The sequence below is a fragment of the Pomacea canaliculata genome, linkage group LG9 (assembly GCF_003073045.1).
Source record: "Pomacea canaliculata isolate SZHN2017 linkage group LG9, ASM307304v1, whole genome shotgun sequence".
Classification (NCBI taxonomy): Eukaryota; Metazoa; Mollusca; class Gastropoda; order Architaenioglossa; family Ampullariidae; genus Pomacea; species Pomacea canaliculata.
Window position 1 is genome coordinate 16,667,801 of NC_037598.1, and position 19,588 is coordinate 16,687,388.

At 34.4% G+C, this 19,588-nt stretch overlaps 2 protein-coding genes across 3 annotated transcripts in view; one reads left to right on the forward strand and one right to left on the reverse strand.

The window, feature by feature from the left end:
• LOC112572318 (E3 ubiquitin-protein ligase RNF123-like) overlaps positions 1–763 on the reverse strand; it is a 35,151-nt gene extending 34,388 nt beyond the window's left edge. Inside the window, exon 1 of one of the 2 annotated variants that reach the window (XM_025251931.1) lies at positions 434–763. The gene's annotated coding sequence lies outside the window, so the exon portion shown is untranslated. The remainder of the gene's footprint in view (positions 1–433) is intronic. The other variant, XM_025251930.1, reaches the window with a different exon arrangement.
• A 137-nt stretch (positions 764–900) lies between these two features.
• LOC112572319 (rab GDP dissociation inhibitor alpha-like) lies at positions 901–18,888 on the forward strand. Its single transcript, XM_025251932.1, has 11 exons — positions 901–1,114; positions 4,140–4,247; positions 5,430–5,532; positions 6,109–6,246; positions 7,042–7,240; positions 10,509–10,640; positions 11,234–11,408; positions 11,781–11,883; positions 13,899–14,043; positions 15,645–15,699; positions 16,612–18,888. Exons 1-11 carry the CDS (start codon positions 1,070–1,072, stop codon positions 16,768–16,770), a joined length of 1,362 nt encoding a protein of 453 aa, XP_025107717.1. The 5' UTR covers positions 901–1,069; the 3' UTR covers positions 16,771–18,888.
• The last annotated feature ends 700 nt before the right edge of the window (positions 18,889–19,588 follow it).

Consider the following 19,588-nt stretch of genomic DNA (forward strand, 5'->3'; position numbering starts at 1 on the left):
GTATAAGGTAGTGGGGGTATGGTACACCTACACTTCTTTTTTACTTCAATGACTAAACATGAAAATGCATCAAAAGTAATCATTATTAGTGTGGCAATAGCGGTGGCTGAGCGATCAGAGGGTAGCTGTCCTCCACGCGTGTTTTGATTACTTCTAATGAAACAGCTCAATACACCACGATTCGTTTGGAAATATCTCTTTTCAGCTTAATCTTTGTGTTTATGGGGCAGTAAACAGTTGGCTGTTGTGAAACTTGTTTATCTGTTATCAGCTAAAAATATTGTAATTATTTTATTATTCATTATAATCTAGGACGTGTATAAGGATATTAGTTCGTGTTATAATTGGAACTAAACCCCCTGACACTATGTAATGGAAGTGACATTAGAAATCGAATGATGACAGAACGCGTTGATAACAAAACTAGATGTACCTTTATAATTATTCGAAGTCTGCCCTAACGCCTTTTGTCGAAGTCTGTTGCTGGATAGGTCTCTTTCTCTCCTCTCAGCCATATCTTATTAAAATAAGACTGGTGGATGGTTAGGAGGGAGCGACTGATGTTTAGCAGTTTACATTTAAGTCTCTCTCTCTGTGATATTAAGAAGAAATTTCTGCTAGGACGCCGCCATATTCATATATCGCATAGCATATCCGGTTGCCTTTCATGAGTTCTTTGACGTCTATTGTATTTAAATAAAATAGAAAGAGATTCGAATAAAGTTCCCATGAGTTAATGTCATGTACATAGCATGTATTAAATAAATCCTTAAAACATTTTTAGTGCGTAACGACTATGACGTTTGACAATTTATTTGCATATTATCAAGGGAAATTAGTATTTACTATTCGTTGCTTTCAAAAGCAATATACACTTCATATTGAGAAATAATATTTTCTACATACTTTTGGGTAATTTACAAAAAATCGTTCAATATTTGGAGAAAACAATTTTGGATGATTCATGTTTATTCATCAGCTGAGGAAGTAGCCATTTTGGAAGATTTGCCCGGCGTCGGTAGGTGGGTGTTGCTTGTACCGTCAACAAGAAGATTCTGTCGCCGTTAATATGGATGAAAAATATGACGCCATCGTCCTCGGGACTGGATTAAAGGTATATCAATATGCTCTTGTTGAAGAATATTCTTATATAAATGTAATTAGTAGGCTGGGTATGTTGTTTGTGGGAGATTTCAGTGATCAATAGTATATTCTCGACACGTCTGGTTTGTCATCTCGGCATCTTGATTTTTTAAGTTATAAAGATGAGGATAACTTCTTGCTGATGGTGTAAAATAGCAAATCATTACAACGATCATGACGCTTCAAGATACTGGTTTGCGTTGAAAAGATGCAATTTATTCCTAGAAGTTCATCGTTGTAACATCTTACTCATAGCTCTTAAAAATTTAGAATAATGAGCTTGCCTTGTGTAATAGTGAATAAGCACTCCGTATTTTCCTCTAATGGTCCAGATTATACAAAACCAGGAAGTATATTTTTTCCGAAATCGTTACTAGATACTGTATACAGGTTTACAAATACTATTAGCTTTTGAGTTCACATTAGTTTCGAAATGTAAAAACGAGAAGGCGGGGATATGGAGACAGAGAGGGGAAGGGTTAAGGAAAGCAGCTTAGCAGATTTTCCTCGAAGTGATTTACACATAGAAAAGCCAAGACATTTGAAACCCACATAGTGTAATGATTAAACATTAAGAATATATTAAGTATTTGTTAATATTTGTTTTATCACAAAATTCCTTTTGAAGTAGTTTTGTTTTTTCTGTTTAAGGTTATTTTGACATGTCTGAATAGATGAGTCACGAGGAAGGAAATTTTCATTACTTTTATGGCAAAGTTCAAGCTTTCCCCAAAAATATATAGACTTCTTGGTCTAAGGTTTACCTGAGAGCAGTAATAATAAAAAACAAACATCATCCACTGTCGTCTTTCCAGACTTCAGTCATTAGCCAGTCTTTATAATACTTATACTTTTATGCAGTGCTAAGAGGGTTAAAGAAGAAACTATATAACTGCTACAATGTTTGTCATTTCCACATTGTTATTGAGAACAGCTTTTTATACTTTGCAGTTATAACTAAAGACAGAATAATGTTTAGTATTTAATTTTGCTTCTGTTGTCAGTGAGTAGGTGAAGCAACTAACACTTTACCACAAGTGTGAATGTAAATGATTTTCACAGTAGTGCCACATAGTAGCAGAGTGAATTGCACATAATTATTAACATAATTGATAATAAAATTCCTGTGAGTCAAATTACTGTCATACTAAACTATAATGGCACATATTGCTCTTCAAATGATTAAATCAACTTCTTATGAAGTAGTAAGAATAAAGAATATATCTTCAAGTTCAGTCAACAAATTCTAAGGAAAGGGAAGAAAATGATCAAAATTTTTTAAAATTAAATAATGAAAAATAAATTCATGGAAGAGTTAAAAAAAAATTGTATTGCAATTGGCACTCTGTAAGCACACATAAAGAATATGCAACAGCATTTGAACTGAATATCAAACTTAGTCCTGATTAATGAAAGACAAACCAAGATAATGAGGAAACGAAAGATAACTGCATGATTGACAAATATTAAATATACCTAGAAATGGGTGTTTATTCTATCATTTACTCAACTTCTCTTGCAAGTGCAGCTAACACAATTCATACACTTTACACATTTACATGCACAATCATACAATCACACAGAAACTGAGAAAATATAACATCAAGATAAATACAGAGTTTTCATTAATAGACAAGCATACTGAAGTACCTGAAGGCATATATGCTTTAAGGTAATAAAATCTTTAGGGCAGTGGTTCTCAACCTTTTACTTGTGACACCCCCCTCCCTCTGATGAACTAAGGTACGTCTGCACGCCCCCCTTAGCCAGCAATGTAAGCTAATTTCACTAATACTGGTATAAGAAACTTTTAAAAAAATTACCACCTTCGCCCCCTTGTAAGCACGTCGCGCGCCCCACTGTTTGAGAACCGCGGCTTTAGGGTGTTTTTTTTTTTTTTTCAATTTTTGGAAAGGAATTTAAAGTGAGACATCAGCAAATGTCTTATAGTTATACCTGTAGTGCGCCTCCTCAAAAGAGAAAGCAAAATGCTGCAGGAAAACACATTTGTGATCTACCTATTTAAACTAAATTTCATTACATTTGTTCTAAAGGAAACACATTTATTTTTATAGTGTCTACCAAAAATCTTTTTACAATAAATCAAATGTAAACATTAATAATACATAAATTTCAAAGACAACCATAAAAGTTAATATGTGTTCTTTTATTTGCACTTGATAAAAAAACATGAAATTAGAGAGAAATGTAGTGTATATAATGTAAATAATGTTTGTAAAAGTCTTTTAAATCATATTACAATGTAATCAGTTATAATAAAAATTATATATTTTTAATATTATCTGTCTGTTCAGTTATTCCTTGGTCCATTTTGTTCAGCACCATTGTGTGGATAATTTGTCATGAAAGTATTATAAGAGATGCTGTACACAAAAAAACTATTTGTGAGGGATTGCAGGATTACATTTTCATTGATCATTCTAAAAGCAGGAATGTTAAGTCATTTTTCATTTAATTATGAAGTGTTTTCTATAAAGTTAAAAAGAATTTGGGAGGGACCAATCATTAATGGTAAGCATGATTTGAAATAGAAACTGTCATAATTCTGTCACAAAATAAAACATTTTGTTCAGCTAAACAGCAGATAAAATTATGTCCCTATGTATAATTGCATTGAAGGTTATTTATATATATATTTATATACTTTTATATTTTTTAATGTCCATTTTTTAATGTAGAGCTGCAAGATGTTTGTGGCTTTGGGATTTCAGCAATATCACTGTATTTCTTTAAAATAGGCATCCTTAAATGTGTTTTAGTGGAAAGAATTTTTAGAAGAATTTAAATATAACAGTGGGATATGTCAATCTTGATGAGTCAGGTTGGTTCTTTTTTTTTTATGAAAGTAGCATGGCAAATGTAAACATTTAAATTTTTTTGCTTTGGAAGTACTCTTGTCATATTTATTTTACATTTTTTATACCACTCAGAAGATATTTATCTAATCAGTACCCATTTTTGTTTTCTTATTTCAGGAATGTATTCTTAGTGGCATGCTGTCTGTCACTGGAAAGAAGGTCTTGCATATGGACAGAAACCCATATTATGGTGGCGAAAGTGCATCCTTGACACCCTTAGACTTGGTATTTCAATTTAGCTTTCACAATTTTTAAAGTATCTTTTAAGATCTTCAAAGTACAGTTTCTGTTATATTCACTTTTATTTTAAAAAAAATTTCACACTACCAAGAAAACAGGCACAGTTTTTCGTACATGGAATTCTCATTGTGTGAAAAGCTTTCATTTGCTGTATGGCATCTCAGAAGATCCTGTACATATGAATAGTTGTTGATGACAAAAGCATCAAGTTAACTGGTCAGACTGAGTGGACTTTGTGTTGTAGATTGACTGTTCCTGCATGCTTCTAAGAAATGGCACAAAATTATTTCCCAAGTAGAACAAGAATTTTGCCTTAGCAAAACCATGCATCATCTTTTACTATTTAAAATACATAATGTTGTGTGCAAACATAAGAACACACTCAACAACAGTTGGTGCTGAGTCGCATTCTGCAATTGATGGACAGGATTGCATCAGGGAAGAAGCTGTTACATTTCCCTGAGGGCAGAAGATGAAAGAGTTGTTTGACTGGGTGCATTACTTGTATCATCTGAAAAATGCTCAGTACCATTTATATCTCCAAAGGTTCCAACCAAAGGTTTAGAGTTTCGTGAAAATTGGCTAAAAGATTGTAAACAATAATGCAAAAAGGTGAGCGTCAGAAGAGAAACATAACTATGGACTCTTTGCTGTTAGATGATTTGCTCACCATGATTCATAGAAGTAATTCTGCAGTCTCTTTTAAAAAATGCATTGAAAGATAATGTTTTGTTGATTTCACTTGACTTTCCTCTACCTACATTACTAGATGGCCTGATGATCGTGTATTTAGCATAGACCTGTGTTTAAAAAAAATTGTTAGAAAGGATTTCCTGCACGTCATTGTCACATTCTCTTAAAGTCAAATATTGAATAACTACAATGATAATTGAAATAAAATAAATATGAAACTTACTAGACTTTAAAGTAAAATCTGCCTTTGGGAAAATTGCTTGGGTCATTCTTGCATCTGTGAAAAAAATATTTGCATGGACAAGGGTAATACGAAATTCTCAGCTGGTAACTTTTATACATGAGCAGTAAACGTGATTCTTCGGTTAGGGTTGTAGTATTAGGGTGTGACAAAATAATTTTTGTCAAGTGCATCAATATACTCATAATAATTTTTATTTTAATATTTCATCTTCAATATTCAATTCTATGCAGGTTTTTAAACATTTTGGAAAAGAGCCACCCAAGGGGGATGATGTATATGGACGTGGACGAGACTGGAATGTTGACATAATTCCCAAGTTTTTGATGGCCAATGGTAAGCCAGGAAACATGAGTTAGTTCAGATGTGGACACCACTTTTTCCTTTTTTCTTTGGTCCCATAAATCTGGGTTTTATGATCCTTGCATGTAATCAATTCAAAATTTACAAAATTTTTAATTGAAAGAAGAATTATATTTGGTCTTTTTTAGATTGAAATTTCATATGCCATTCTTCATAGATAACAGCATCATTTTTTGTATCATAAATGCTTACTCATTTTTCTTTAGTTTGGTGTACAACAAGCTTACTCTTGCAATACATTTGCATTTGATTAGTGAGTTTTTGCAGTACAACCCAAAATAACCTAGCAGAACACTCTTAACCCCATCCTTGTGTAGTAAGAGATATCATGGCATCACCTGAATCAATTCTGGTTGTGTGTACTTTCAAGGCCAATGAGGCACTTGCTAATTTTTAAAATAAAAACCAGTTGTTGAGGTTTTTTTTTTAATCAGCAAGTGCCCCATGGGCCTTGAAAGTTGCATTGGTAGGTTTTGCACACTTCTTAATGTGAAATCATAAGACTTTATTTGAAAGTTTCCCATTTGTTTAAAATGCATATTATTTCAGGGCAATTGGTGCAATTGTTGATCTCCACGGGTGTGACTCGCTACCTGGAGTTCAAGTCTGTTGAAGGCAGTTACGTCTATAAAAGAGATGGAAAAATCCACAAGGTCCCAGCTGATGAAAAAGAGGCTCTGGCATCATGTATGCACTTTTTCTCTTTGTTTTTACTTTTTTTGGGAAGGGGGTGGGGTCAAAGTTGAGTTTTTATGTTTTCATTCTCTGAAAAGAAAATAATTCAGAATTTGAGATTATGATGGACAAGTAATCTTTGTTCATTATCTTCTTATCTTTTTAGGCCTGGTGATGGCCAAGCTTTTCTTAAAGTTAAGGTGTTAATGAAAAAGTGCTGTAGTCCTAATGCATACAAAGCACATATTTTATAACATATTTTCCAGCTAATTGACAATTTCTCACATGTGAAAGTATCTTAAAATCAGTCTGTTATGTTGTGGAGTGCTATCAGTTGCTTGATTTCATATAAGTTTATAAAACATGAAAGGTAAGTAAGTAAAATTTGAAATCTTTTTATATATTTTAAATTAAATATTCAGTCTCTATAGTAACTTTTTTAAAAATTTGTGCTTCGTGACAGAATATGGCTGTGGCTTTCCATTCAGTCATTATCCTCTTTTTTTTCTCAGATTTACTTCAAAGAAAAGATAATATTTTTTGCACTGTGTCGCATTTAATGTGAAAAAATGCTCTTTAAAATGGTGAGTTGTGTTTATCAGTATGTGCCAACCATGTATGAGAATACAAATTTCTGTATTTTTGTTATGATGGCAGTAAAGTATTGTTGTTGGGTTTTTTTTTTAAATATTGCTTTCAATTTCTGTATGGCTGCTAATTTACTGTAGGAATTTTAGTAATATAAATTTTACTTGCAGGGGCCATTCTATGTTATGTTTGATGCTTACTTTTTAAAATTTTTTCCAGCTTTGATGGGAATGTTTGAGAAGAGGCGCTTTCGAAAGTTCCTGCAGTTTGTACAGGAATTTGATGAAAATGACCCAGCCAAATGGCAGGGTGTTGACCCTAATGCTATGCCTGCTTATAAACTGTATGAAAAGTTTTCATTGGATGAAAACACACAGGATGTCACTGGCCATGCCCTTGCTTTGTACCTGAATGATAAGTAAGTAAGAGGGAGGCATGTTGACATTAATATTAAAAACAGTTAGGTAGCTACATATATATAACTGCTTTGAAGACCTACAGCAGGTCATTGGTTTTATGTATTCAGATTGCAGTCTCAACAACAGCAGTCTCGCACAATATGGATTCTTTAAAATGACAGTTTCAATACTATTACCTTGTGGGAATGGTGTTCACTGTGTGCTGTATCTGCTCACTTTATGCATGTTATACTTTAGTGGATCATCTTTGTGATATAAAGAGGAAAATTCATAGTATAAAACAGGAAAGGAACAGAATTATAAGTATTAACCTAATTAAGTGCAGGAAAAAGAAGCTCCTTTCCTTTTCTTATCAATCATTCAGAAGATGGCATATAGTCGTGCATGGTTTACAGTGGATATGAAGTAGTTGTTATGAAAAATAGCCCTTGGCTTACATTTTGCATTTTCACATGCATAGAATTACTGTAATCAATCCATACTCCAGGAAAATCTATAATTTGATAAAACATTGTCAACATATTCCATGTAACTTTTGTAGTGTCTAAAAAAAAAAAATTCTCACTGGCTATACTAATTTACAGTTTTTGTGAAGATAACAAAAGTAGTTTCCACTGATTCTTTTTCATTAAATTCTCAAATGATAACTCTACAGGGCCTAACAAAATCTGCTGTATGATGTAGACACTCCAGGAATCAGAAGATAATTTCCTTTAACAGTGCACCCATAAGTCATGTCTTTGCTTGTAATTTTTGGTGATTTTGGATAGTCCTGCAGGAAATGGGCCACTTTCATTGGGATCATAGCACAGGGGCAGTCAAGGGAGTGTCCAATGCAGAACTTGGTGAACATGTGATGTCCGAGTCACCTCTTTCTGACTTGTAAAGGGGGCTTGATTCCTGTAGCTGGGATGGTGTTGGAACTTTTTTTTTAAGCTTTCATTTTTGTCAAGGCCTTAGCAAAGCTAATCTGGAGGTCTCTTGGGCAAGCTTCTTATTTGCTAGTCTACCAGCTACTTCATTGCCAGGAATATTGCAGTGAGAGGGAATCCACCATAACACTGTTCAGTGGATTGTTGTAGGCTGATCAGAGCTGATGTAAGGGTATTTAGTTTCTTATTCTGGCTCCTTGAGAGAGCTTCCAAGACTGACAAAGCATCAGTAAAGATAATGACTATGTTGTGAATCTTTTAGTGTTGTCAGAGAGCATCTGAGCTGCAGCGTGCAGAGCCTTACCTTCAGACTTGTAGTTTGTGGAGTAATTGCCTGTTAGAATGACATTCTGTATTAAAAAAAATTTTTTTATTTCTAAGCTGGATTATGACTCCCTCTCTGGTAGTCTCTTCAGCTGTTCAGTCTGTGTGTGCATGTCTCTATAGTTCATGTGGGTATGCTTCTCAGTTGCCACCCTTATAGGACACCAGGAACTTCTTATTAAAAGTGCAAGTTTGTCTTGTTCGGCCGTGTGACCTGGTCCGACACTTTTGTTTATAGGGAAGTTGATGCTGAGGTGAGCAAAAAAGAAATTGTTAATCAATAGTGCAATTCTTCCTGATAACCAATACTGGCAGACCAATGGAACCTTTTGTCAAGGCACCAGTCAAAGCGATGAATAAATGAAATCCCCTCCTCACACTACTTAATATATGATTTCTGTAAAAAGTCCTGATATTCCACAAACAGTTGGTCACAGAGTCTCATTTAATGTGATTTCATCATAATGTGCTAATAAACCACAAATAGAAATCATGTATAGGAGGGAGTCGTTATAGAAATATTTTGAGAATTTGAGCATATATCAGAGAGACTCACAGAAAGGAAAGTCTGAATGGAAGGTTCTAACAGATTGCTATTTGTACTGTGAAAATCATAGCCTTGCCACAACATAAACTAGGTAGCTACTGATGCCTTACCATATGAGTCAGTTTTTTCTTTAGTCCATTCATCACAGCAAAGATGTCAGTTTGTATATATGTAAACTAATCAATGCTGTAACAAAAATTAATGACTGCTACTGAGATTAAAGAATTAAATGCTACACTTTAAATAATACTAATAATCATGCATGCTGATAACTGTGCACCACCTTTCTGCAAAATTGTTAGTAAATGCTGCCAGAAGTGATTTAAGTGCAAGTGCAAGATTAAGAAAACAGTAGTTGAACCTGATGCAATAAGTATCTGAATCCCTTTCACCCCTTTGTTGAGAATTTAAAAAAAAAATTTGTGAACCAGCAGGATCAGCAGCTGAGGCAAGACCATAGCAGCAGCCACCTTTGCTTTCCTCTTGCTTAGAAGTATTCTTGTATGGATTCCTTCAAGACCACATCTAAGATTAATGCTGTTATTAGTAGCCATAGCTAAGAGGGTCCACAGAGAAGATCTGTACAACTTCTGCTTAGACTTGTTGTAGATCTTGATGATCACCATATGTACAGTTGCTTGAATTGCATTCAGGACATTGGGGAAGCTCAAGTTGGATCTGAACACTATATGGTGTCAAGTGGGATCTGAGTAAAAGCTCAAGGACGATTTGAATAAAGATTCAGCAGTGCTTAGTCAAACCCACAAATCTACAAAAGATAAAATCGAAGCAGGTAATATCCAACTACCAAATCCATTCAACTTCAAAACTACAGAGATGTTGCAAGCCTGAATCAAGTAATTCAACTGCTTCAAGACCTCAGGCATAGCTGAGTAGCTGGAGGAAAAACATATTCATATTGTTCTGTATTTTCTAGAAAAAGAACTTGAAAATTTGCTTATCATTTTTCATCTTCATTCTGGTGATTCTAAGGAATAGATGCAATTGGGAATTGTTGTATGGACCAGGATGCACTAAGCTAAACCTCTTAAGAAAGATCAAGATTTGCTTGCATCTCTCAGCAAGTGAGATAAGAGAAGTTAGTGAAGATGTGTTCATGATCATAAACGTAAAGACTCCCTTTCTTGGCAGACTAGAAGCTTCCAGTGTTTAACACAGCCAATATTAAAGGATTGATTTAGTGCATTCAAAACCAAGATAAAGAAATACACTGGGTTTTGTTTTGTTTTTTTTTTTGATTATTATGTAATTTTTAAAGAAGTAATTTTGTGTGGTTTATGGGAAAGGGACAGCAGTTAAGTAATGCTTTGTTGTGACCTACAATTCTTTGGGGAGAAGTATATAATATGGACATGATTTCCTTCAGGTTACTCAAAATAGAACACTGGCCTCTTTTCTATGTCATCATAAAATTATGTTTGGCCTCATAAACTCTTATTGCAGGTATATGAACAACCCTTGTAAGGAGCTGATCAGCAGGTGCAAGCTTTACAGTGACTCCCTTAGTCGCTATGGTAAATCTCCATACCTTTATCCTTTATACGGGCTTGGTGAGCTGCCACAAGGTTTTGCAAGGCAAGTGTTTACAATGTTGTAAACCTTTCTATCTTGCATATTTTAACAAATGCTAGAAATGTATTATGTGCATTGTGCGCATTCTAACTTAAATATATTTTATGAATAAAAATAATCTTTTATAGACAATCAATTTAATAGAAACCTTTTTGGTCTTAAGGAAATGCTAAAAGTGTTTTTGAAAAGGTTTCAGATAACTTTAAGGTGTGTTTATTGAACATATGACATGAAAGCTTCAATTTTCCCTGTCTTGAATACAGTATATAATTTCTGACAAGTCTTTTCCAGGGGATTTTGATTAGATCCATGACTGCTGGGGTTTTTGTTTATCCTTATTGATCTTCTGCTATTTTGTAAAGGACCATGCTTAAAGATTTCAACCCTGATTCCTTTGTTTTATATGCAGTCAGTAAATATTGATGCCATGTCTTCATTATGCATACTGTTTTGAGTGGATCATAGACATTGAAATTGTTTTTCATGGACTGGATTGCTTGTAGTTCGGGAAATTTTGTACGAACATGAATTTTATTGTTATGAGTAATACAAATACTTTATAAACTTTAAAAAATTGTGATTCTTCTCACATTTAGGCTGAGTGCAATCTACGGGGGAACTTACATGCTGGATAAGCCCAACTTAAAGATTAGATATGATGAACAAGGAAAGGTGGTTGGAGTGGAGGATGATAAAGGTGATATGGCCAGATGTGATGTACTTGTGTGTGACCCTACATATGTGCCAGAGAAGTGCAAAAGCATTGGAAAAGTAAGAAATTTGTTGTAAATAAATTTTGTTTTAATTTTTATCTTAGTTTCTCAGCTTTTAAAATATCGAAATATAAAAATGTGAGTAGTTCTTTGCTTTTGTGAGTTTTAGTTTATGGATGTCTTTACCTTTTTTTGGATAAAGAGTATTACAGGCATGACAGTGCTTACCTGTTCCCTTATTTTAAGTTTGCAGTCCAGTAGTTTTCTTAATTTTTCTGCAAGAAAAAAGCTACGAGTTATATGATAATATGCTAAATTTCTAACTAAGCAAATGATAAATGCAGTTGAAATAAGTTTAAAAAATTTGGTTTGTATTTAAACAGAAAATGCACAATATTTAAGATAATATGTGCAAATTTCACATCTACAGGTGGTGCGTGCCATTTGCATCTTGGACCACCCAATTCCAAACACAAAGGATGCACCGTCTGTGCAAATTATCATTCCTCAGAACCAAGTTAATAGAAAGGATGGTAAGCTCTGGCCATTTCAGAAAATGAAACAACTTACTATTTTTTATGATTTTTTTTTTTTTTTTTTTTAAAGTTATAGTTTCAGTTATCAAGTGGTTCAGTGTCAGTCAGCTTCATGGGTCATCTCTTGTTTCCTCATGTGGAACATTTAGCTGATGTTGCCTTGCATATTATAATAATAATATAACAGTAGCATTTTATGTATCACTATTCCCATGTAGGCTTAACACACTTTACTAGAGTGATACCAATCCTGCAAGCATGCAATGCATACACACACTCTCACACATTTAAATACACATGTGCAGTCCTCCCCACACATAACTATATAGAGAGCAGTGTTGGTAACTGAGATTTGAAGCCGCCATTAGGCCAGTGTCAGCACTTGAGGCAGCTGCGTACATCAGTTCTCTGACCAGTTGAGTCTAATGGACTGGGCTACCATGGAAACTTTTACCCACATCCAGCGTGCACACACAGTTTGCATATTTCTTATGATTTTTTTTTAAGGAAATCAGTTGAAAAGCTCCTTTATTGAAAACACTAAAGAAAGTGAACTCTCAGGAAAGAGGTCTTGGGGCAGCATGATGTATTCATGAACTTTAGACATCAGCCTTTTGAGCAGTTACTCGTATGCCATTCTTCTGTGTACTAGGATCGTTATATGAACTACCTGTGTAGTCATATTGAAGAAGGGTAATCTTTTTGGCTTGGTGGTTCTTTATTTTCTGGCAAACTGTTAAGGATGATATCCATCATTGCAAATCTGTAAAAATTCTGCTAATTACATTGCTTGAGTAAGGCTACTCCAGCCACACCCACCCAACCTTGACAGCTTGTAATGTAGGGTTGTGGCCAGATATTTGTGTGCATGATTGAAACAATCAGGTTTTTCCTTCTTGACAATCGGGATCTGGCCTTAAAATGGAATTCACTTGCAAAGTCTGTACCTGTAATTAATATATGCCCCTGAATGTGGTATGCCACATTATCCTAGTAACTGAAATGTCTTTACATTAGGAAATATGATCACATTGCAAAATTGGACATTGCACAGAAATTAAAGGAATTCTTGTACTACCAACAACAAAACAAAACTAAAAAAATAACGTATTAGATTGAAGTATGATTATGGGTGTAAAACACACACACACATGCAGCACATTCATCCCAGGACAAACCTTCCTACATGCTGTAATCCTTTAGAAACACTGCCTGCACAGCATGGAGATAGAAACTCCAAACACTAAGCTCTATGCTCAAGGTGGCAGAACTGCCTTCTGCAACATGGCACTGATATAACTATTTGTTATTCATAGTCATCCACTGTAAACTACATGAATGCTGAAGGGAGTGCACACATGTATGATCCATGTAGGTTTTTTGTTGTTGTTTGTTGTTGTTGTTGTTGTTGAATTGTTAGACATTATATTTTTTTTTTAATATACATGTATTGTGAATAGATGTGCAAATGCATATTTTTTCCTGTGACTATTAGATACTTCAAGGATAAATTTAAAGTGAACAATAAATTTTGGCAGAGTCTTTATATTTTTTTGTGTTGACTAGCAGGGCATCTGTGTGACACATTCTTACACACACTGTGTTGTTGATGGTCTTCTATTTACTTTAAACATATTCAACACAACAGTCTGCCACGGGATCCCAATATATGATCTTCTGATTTAAACACATAATTCATTATAACATAACATATGACCATTATGGCATTATTTTGAACATTTTTTGCCCTTTTCAAATATTGTTACAACATCACTGAATATAGCATTATTACCTGCTGCATCAAAAGCTGAGAGTCGTGTTTGACATTTTTAAGGTTTTTTTTTTTCCCAAAGAAAAAGCCTTGTAATGTCACCGTATGTTTCCTTTATAGCATTCTATGAACTTTTAGAAGAAATTTTCCCTTAACATTGTGGAAATCCTAAATGACTTAGCAGAGTTTGTGTACAAAAGCACAAGTCCAGCTTATTTTGTTCAACATCCATATGTTGCAGACATCTATGTGTGTGTGGTCTCAAATACACACCAAGTTTGTCCTAAAGGCTTCTACCTTGCAATTGTAAGCACAACTGTGGAAACAAGCAGCCCTGAACAAGAACTCAAACCAGGTCTTGATTTACTGGGACCAATCTTGGAGAAGTATGTTACTTTGAATATATGTGCACATAGATTCTTGAACATTGTTACAAACAATTATTCACATTTTGCCTTTTCAGCTTCTGTGAAAATTCCTGTTTATGTAAATGTACGGCATAGAGTACAGCTAAAAAGCAAGATAGATTCAAAACCATAAGATGTTAATGCCATATCTTTTACTAGTCCTGGAAGCATACTCTGCTTGCCACAATACCACTGACACAAATAAATAATAAATCAGAATTTTTGCTTATTTATTCTTAATCTTGGTAACCAGTAAAGCTGCTTGTTACAGTAGAATGCTTTGCATAATTCTTGCCATGGTGTAGCCCTAACAGCTGACTTGGCACAAAATGCCAACAAACAGTGAAGCCTACAACTATACTGACAAGTTTGTTTAAAAAATTTTTTTTTTTTTTTGCTGAATTATTTGTAATTTCACTGAAAATGAAGATAGTAAAACCTTGCTCCAACTTGGCAATTTTTGGGCTGTAAATTCCGCTGATGCTTAAGATGCTTTTCTATGAGAATGTGACAGTTGAAGATCTGCTCAACTGTGCTTCTATGTGGTCTGAAGCCAGCCTGTTTTTCTGCTAGTAGCTCTTCTGCAGTGGTTCTGATGTGGTGCTATATGACCTATAGCATGACTTTGCTTGGGTGGCTGATAGGGCTTATGGTTCTGTAGTTCTGGCACTGTTTGCTGTTTCCTTTTTTGGGAGGGGTATAATTAGTGACTGCATCCATTCTTTGGGCCATTTCTTGCATTCCCAGACTCTTTGGCACAGGTCAGTCATGGGCTTTGTAGTTTCTTCCCCACCCTTCTTGAGCAGCTCAGCTGGAATATTATCAACACCTGGCGACTTTCCTCCCTTCAGACAATGTACAGCTCTTGTGACCCCTTCCTACAATGTCCCACCGTTTTAGCTGCACTGATGTAATGTGCGTATGTACCATGCGCCAGTAGATGTTCCCTCTCTCAGTTTAATTTCTGATTTGGTTTCTGATTTGGCTCCAGTAGCACACTTCTCACTGACTCTACACTGGAGCCTGTAGATAGGGGGCACAGTTGTTGTTGATTCGGGCTTCGGCTGATTCAGCATGTCTCTTTTGCGGTGTATTTCCATGGTCCTAACATTGAGCATTATGCACTTGGTAGCGCCCAACTCTGCTCCAAGTGAACCACAGCCGGTAGTTGGCCTGGTCACAAACATGTAGGTGCTGGGCCCTGGCCAGTACTTTCATCGTGGAAAGTTTTCACCCGCTGATGCCATGTTAGCATCATGGATTTTCTGTAGGGGTTTAGTTCCTTAGCATTTATTGTGATATATATATACATAAATCATAAAACATGGGTTGGATTTGGGTAAAATGTTAAATATCAGACTATGTTTTGGTTTCACAGTAGATGCTAAGGTATCACAGTGCATCGTGCGCCCTCTTGAAGTTGATCCCAGTTTACTATGGTGGTCTTTACATTTTTAAGGAGGATAGGACTTTGCCATCAGATTTAAAAAATTTTATATCCTGATAACTGTTGTCTTTTGGTTTTATGATAAGAATTATGTTTTTGTTTTGGTTCTGTATAAAGCTGTTTTATGTTATAGATTTGTGAGTGTGTCTGACCTTTACGAACCTGATGATGATGGAAAGGAGAGCAGAGTGAGTCATGCCTTTATATCCTATATCAGTGTAATATACAAGTTATGCATCCAGTAAAATAAATTTAGAGCAGTCATCTAAAGGAATTGCAGCAGAATCTGCTCTCTGTAGTGTTACATTCCTTAAAACCTTTTTTGTATTGAAAAATAACAAGCATGCATTATTTCAAGTTTACAGTCAGAGTAACTTTGGTGGATTCACTAGTTATATGTAAGTTTTATCTACAGTAAAAAAAATTTCTATTGCAAGTTTATAGAACCTTGTAATCTTTGAAGCTACAAGTATACTTTTGAAGACAAATGAAAAAGCCTCACATATCAAATGTATCTTATCATATTTATCATGTCTCTGCTATCAAACTTAAGTGTATGTGTGCCCACGTGCTAGCTGCCAGAAGCATATATAAGTTTATTAAGATATTCCATAAATAATCCTCCATTTGCTTGTTGTACAGCATCTAAATTTATATATTCTCATTATACAGTGTGTGTGTGTGGGAGGTTTTTTTTTAATTTTTTTTTTAACATCTTTGTTGGGGGTGGGATGTGTGTGTATTTGTGGTTGTGTTGTGATCATATAACATGTTAACCCTTCATTGGAATAGTGCTAAATACATTTGCTTTATTATCAATATCATCATCATCATTATTATGTGACACTTCATGATCACAGCTTTAATGTTGAGGACAGATATCCATAAAATAAAAAATATTATCATCAATTTTTGTACAAAATAAGTGTTCTGTGGAAATGTGTAGTTCTTGAAATATAACACAATTAGTAAAGAAGCCATCACAGTTTCTGAAAGTTTTCTGTTATTAAAATAGTTATGCTCAGCAACCCTTCTATGGAAAAGATAAATAAGGCTGTGCCATGAATAAATCCTAAAACTTGTTTTGTTGCTCCATACAGGTCTTTATTACGAAGTCATATGATGCTACTACACACTTTGAAACCACGTGTATTGACGTTCTTCAGACCTATCGCCGGATAACTGGTGAAAACTTTGACCCATCAAAAATCCAGAGGCAGTCAGAAGATGGTTGCCAACAGGAGCAACAGGAGCAGTAGTGGGGTTGTGGAAAGAATTCTTGAAATCTTGACAACAATTTTTGCACATTGCTGTTGGTTGCCACCTTTTTTTTTTTAACCAAGTCAATCATAATTGCCTGTTCTCTCTAACTCTGCCTTTTAATTCTCTGTCCATTTTTTTGCTCTGCTCACCTCTCCCACTCTCCATCACTTTCTTTTCCCTTGACTTTTTTTTCCAGGCAAGTTGACACATCATGCATTTATGTGGCAGACATGCTTCATTAAACATGTGTTTGTGATGATTCAATATTTCAATGGCAGTGATATTGATGCATGCTGCTGTACAAATGTCTTTTAACAGACTTTAGTGTTGACATCATATGGATGTGTTGAACGTCTTTGAGGGCTTATTTTCCAGAAGTAGACACATTGCTCATGCCTATTGACTCATTTAGTGTGACATATTTCTTGTACGTAAAACCCTGCAATCCTGATGTTTTTTGTAGTCTATATGATAAAGGGTGTTACAGCTGATTTTTTTTTTTTGGAAATACCTTGAATGGTTTTCCAAGTGACTGATAAGGAATACTTTAAATTTTGTGTCACATTTAACATTTATTTTCAAATTGATCATTAGGGCATATTTGACAAGATTTTTATTTTACTAATTAGTGCATAATCTTGTAAGTCTGAAAGCTTCAAATTGCATAAAAAAGGTGTCTTGATAAAACAGTCTTAAATAGTTTATTGAGTTTTTCAATATGCATCAAAATATTTGTAATTCATTACATAAGTGGACATGAGGAATATATAGCTAAATATTAAAGGTTTCCATCTCCGAAACATTTCTGCTGCTGCTATAGTTCCTGTGTCTTTCTATTACAAAATCACAGAGTTTGTTTAGCAATTGATAACTTTTATTACTGTTGTATGTGCACCTATGACATTGGGAAATGTATTTTGACTCTACTGAAAAATTGTTTTGGACAACTCGAGCTGTTTAGAAATAAATAGATATGATCAATACTAGTTTAAGCTATTTGCAGCTACTGCTCATCCTATAGCATTATATTTTCCTCCATGTAGAACTGGATTTTTTTTCACCTGCAATTTCAGATCTATTGTGAGGTGTCACAATTGAAGGATAATAAAAATAAACTTATCTTCTTTGTGTTGCTTTTTATGTGAGTTTTCTTTAATTTTCATAAACATAAAATATATTAACAAGTATATTTTGTTAGTTATTAGTTATTTCTGGAATATAAACAACTAAATAGAACATAAGTAATGCTTTAAAAAAATGCTTTTTAATTCTAGCATGTTGGATATGAATGCAGTGAAAGCTACCCTTGAAGCTTTAAAAATGTAACGTAGACTGATTCAGTTTCAGACAGTCAGAATTGCATTCTTTTAGCCTGTGACTGATTCTATTAGACTGAAGCACGTCGATCTAGATAAAGCATACAAGGGAAGTAAGGGAGGGATGTTTATATAGTCTGATACTATTTATTCACCAGGCCTGCTTTATCACCAGTACTTGAATATAGATGCTTATTAAGTACAAGCTTTGCTTGCATGAATTATAACGTGACTGTGAATGTTGTTTCACATCAAACAATAGAAAATAAAATTGTTGGTATAGTTAAACTGCCCATTGTCAATCATGGCGCCCTTCTGATAGGGAAAATGAGCATTGGGGACGTGATGGATATTATAAAACTGAATTTTCTTAGGCGTCACATTGAGCTAGTCATAAGTTGTCTGAAATTATTGGAATGAACCGAGGGATGCTGGCAATATTTTCATTACATACATAGAACATCCTTTTATTTCTTATTTCAATCTTAATGACTGCAAGTAGAATGGCACCAAAATGTCAAACATTAAAGTTTTGTTAACATTCCAGAAACCTGACCATCTTATTCATTTATATGCTTTGTTTTTTTTTGTTTTTTTTAAAATGCCTGAATAGAGGCGGTGATCTTGAAGAATTTGTTTGACTAAATGCTAATTTCTGGAGCTTTTGATGGAAACTGGCTGTGGTTTTGACGGTTATGGGATTAGAAGTAAAACTGCTTGATATTTTTCTTCTCTGTGCAGTATTAATTGTGTATGTTGTGGTAGGGAAATGAACAAATGAAAAAAGTCCTCTTACCCTATGTGATTTCCACCTTTTTTGTGAGTGTATGTGTGCATGTGCCAAAGAATATACAATTTGTGGACCTTTTTAAACACAAAAGTGAATTTGATGATGCCAGTGTGTGTATTTTTATGACCTGTTACATTTTGGAGGTTTGTATTCATCTTCTCATTTGGGATGCACACAAGAGTTCTTAACTGGCTATAGCTGATAAAATTGCAGTAGGTGGTTGAGATAAGCACATGCCATTTATATAAAAGAAATGTCCTGCAAGTTTTCTATTTGTGGGTCCTATCATTAAGTGGTGCATACACCAAAATGACATGCTTCTTACATGCTAATTTAAACTAAAACTTAACATTAACCTTGCAAAACACCTAAAAGCATTTTTTAAACAAAAACTAGAATAATGGAACATGTTTATTGTTTGTAACTTTTATATTGTGATTATGACAAAACTCTAAAGAAATTTTGTATTTGGTTGATGTAATTTTAGTACAAAACAGAAATACTATATTTTCATGCACAGGTGCCAAAGTTTTAACCCGAAATGGCATTGTGCCAGGTTATTAAACTATACACAGCTGCAACATTGATACAGTGACCACACAAAAAAAATCTTTATCAGCCTTGTGATCATTATCATGCCTAGTTTTTGGACCTTTTGCAACTTTTAACCCTCCACTGGCGCACACAATGTTCATTCAAGGCTAAGAT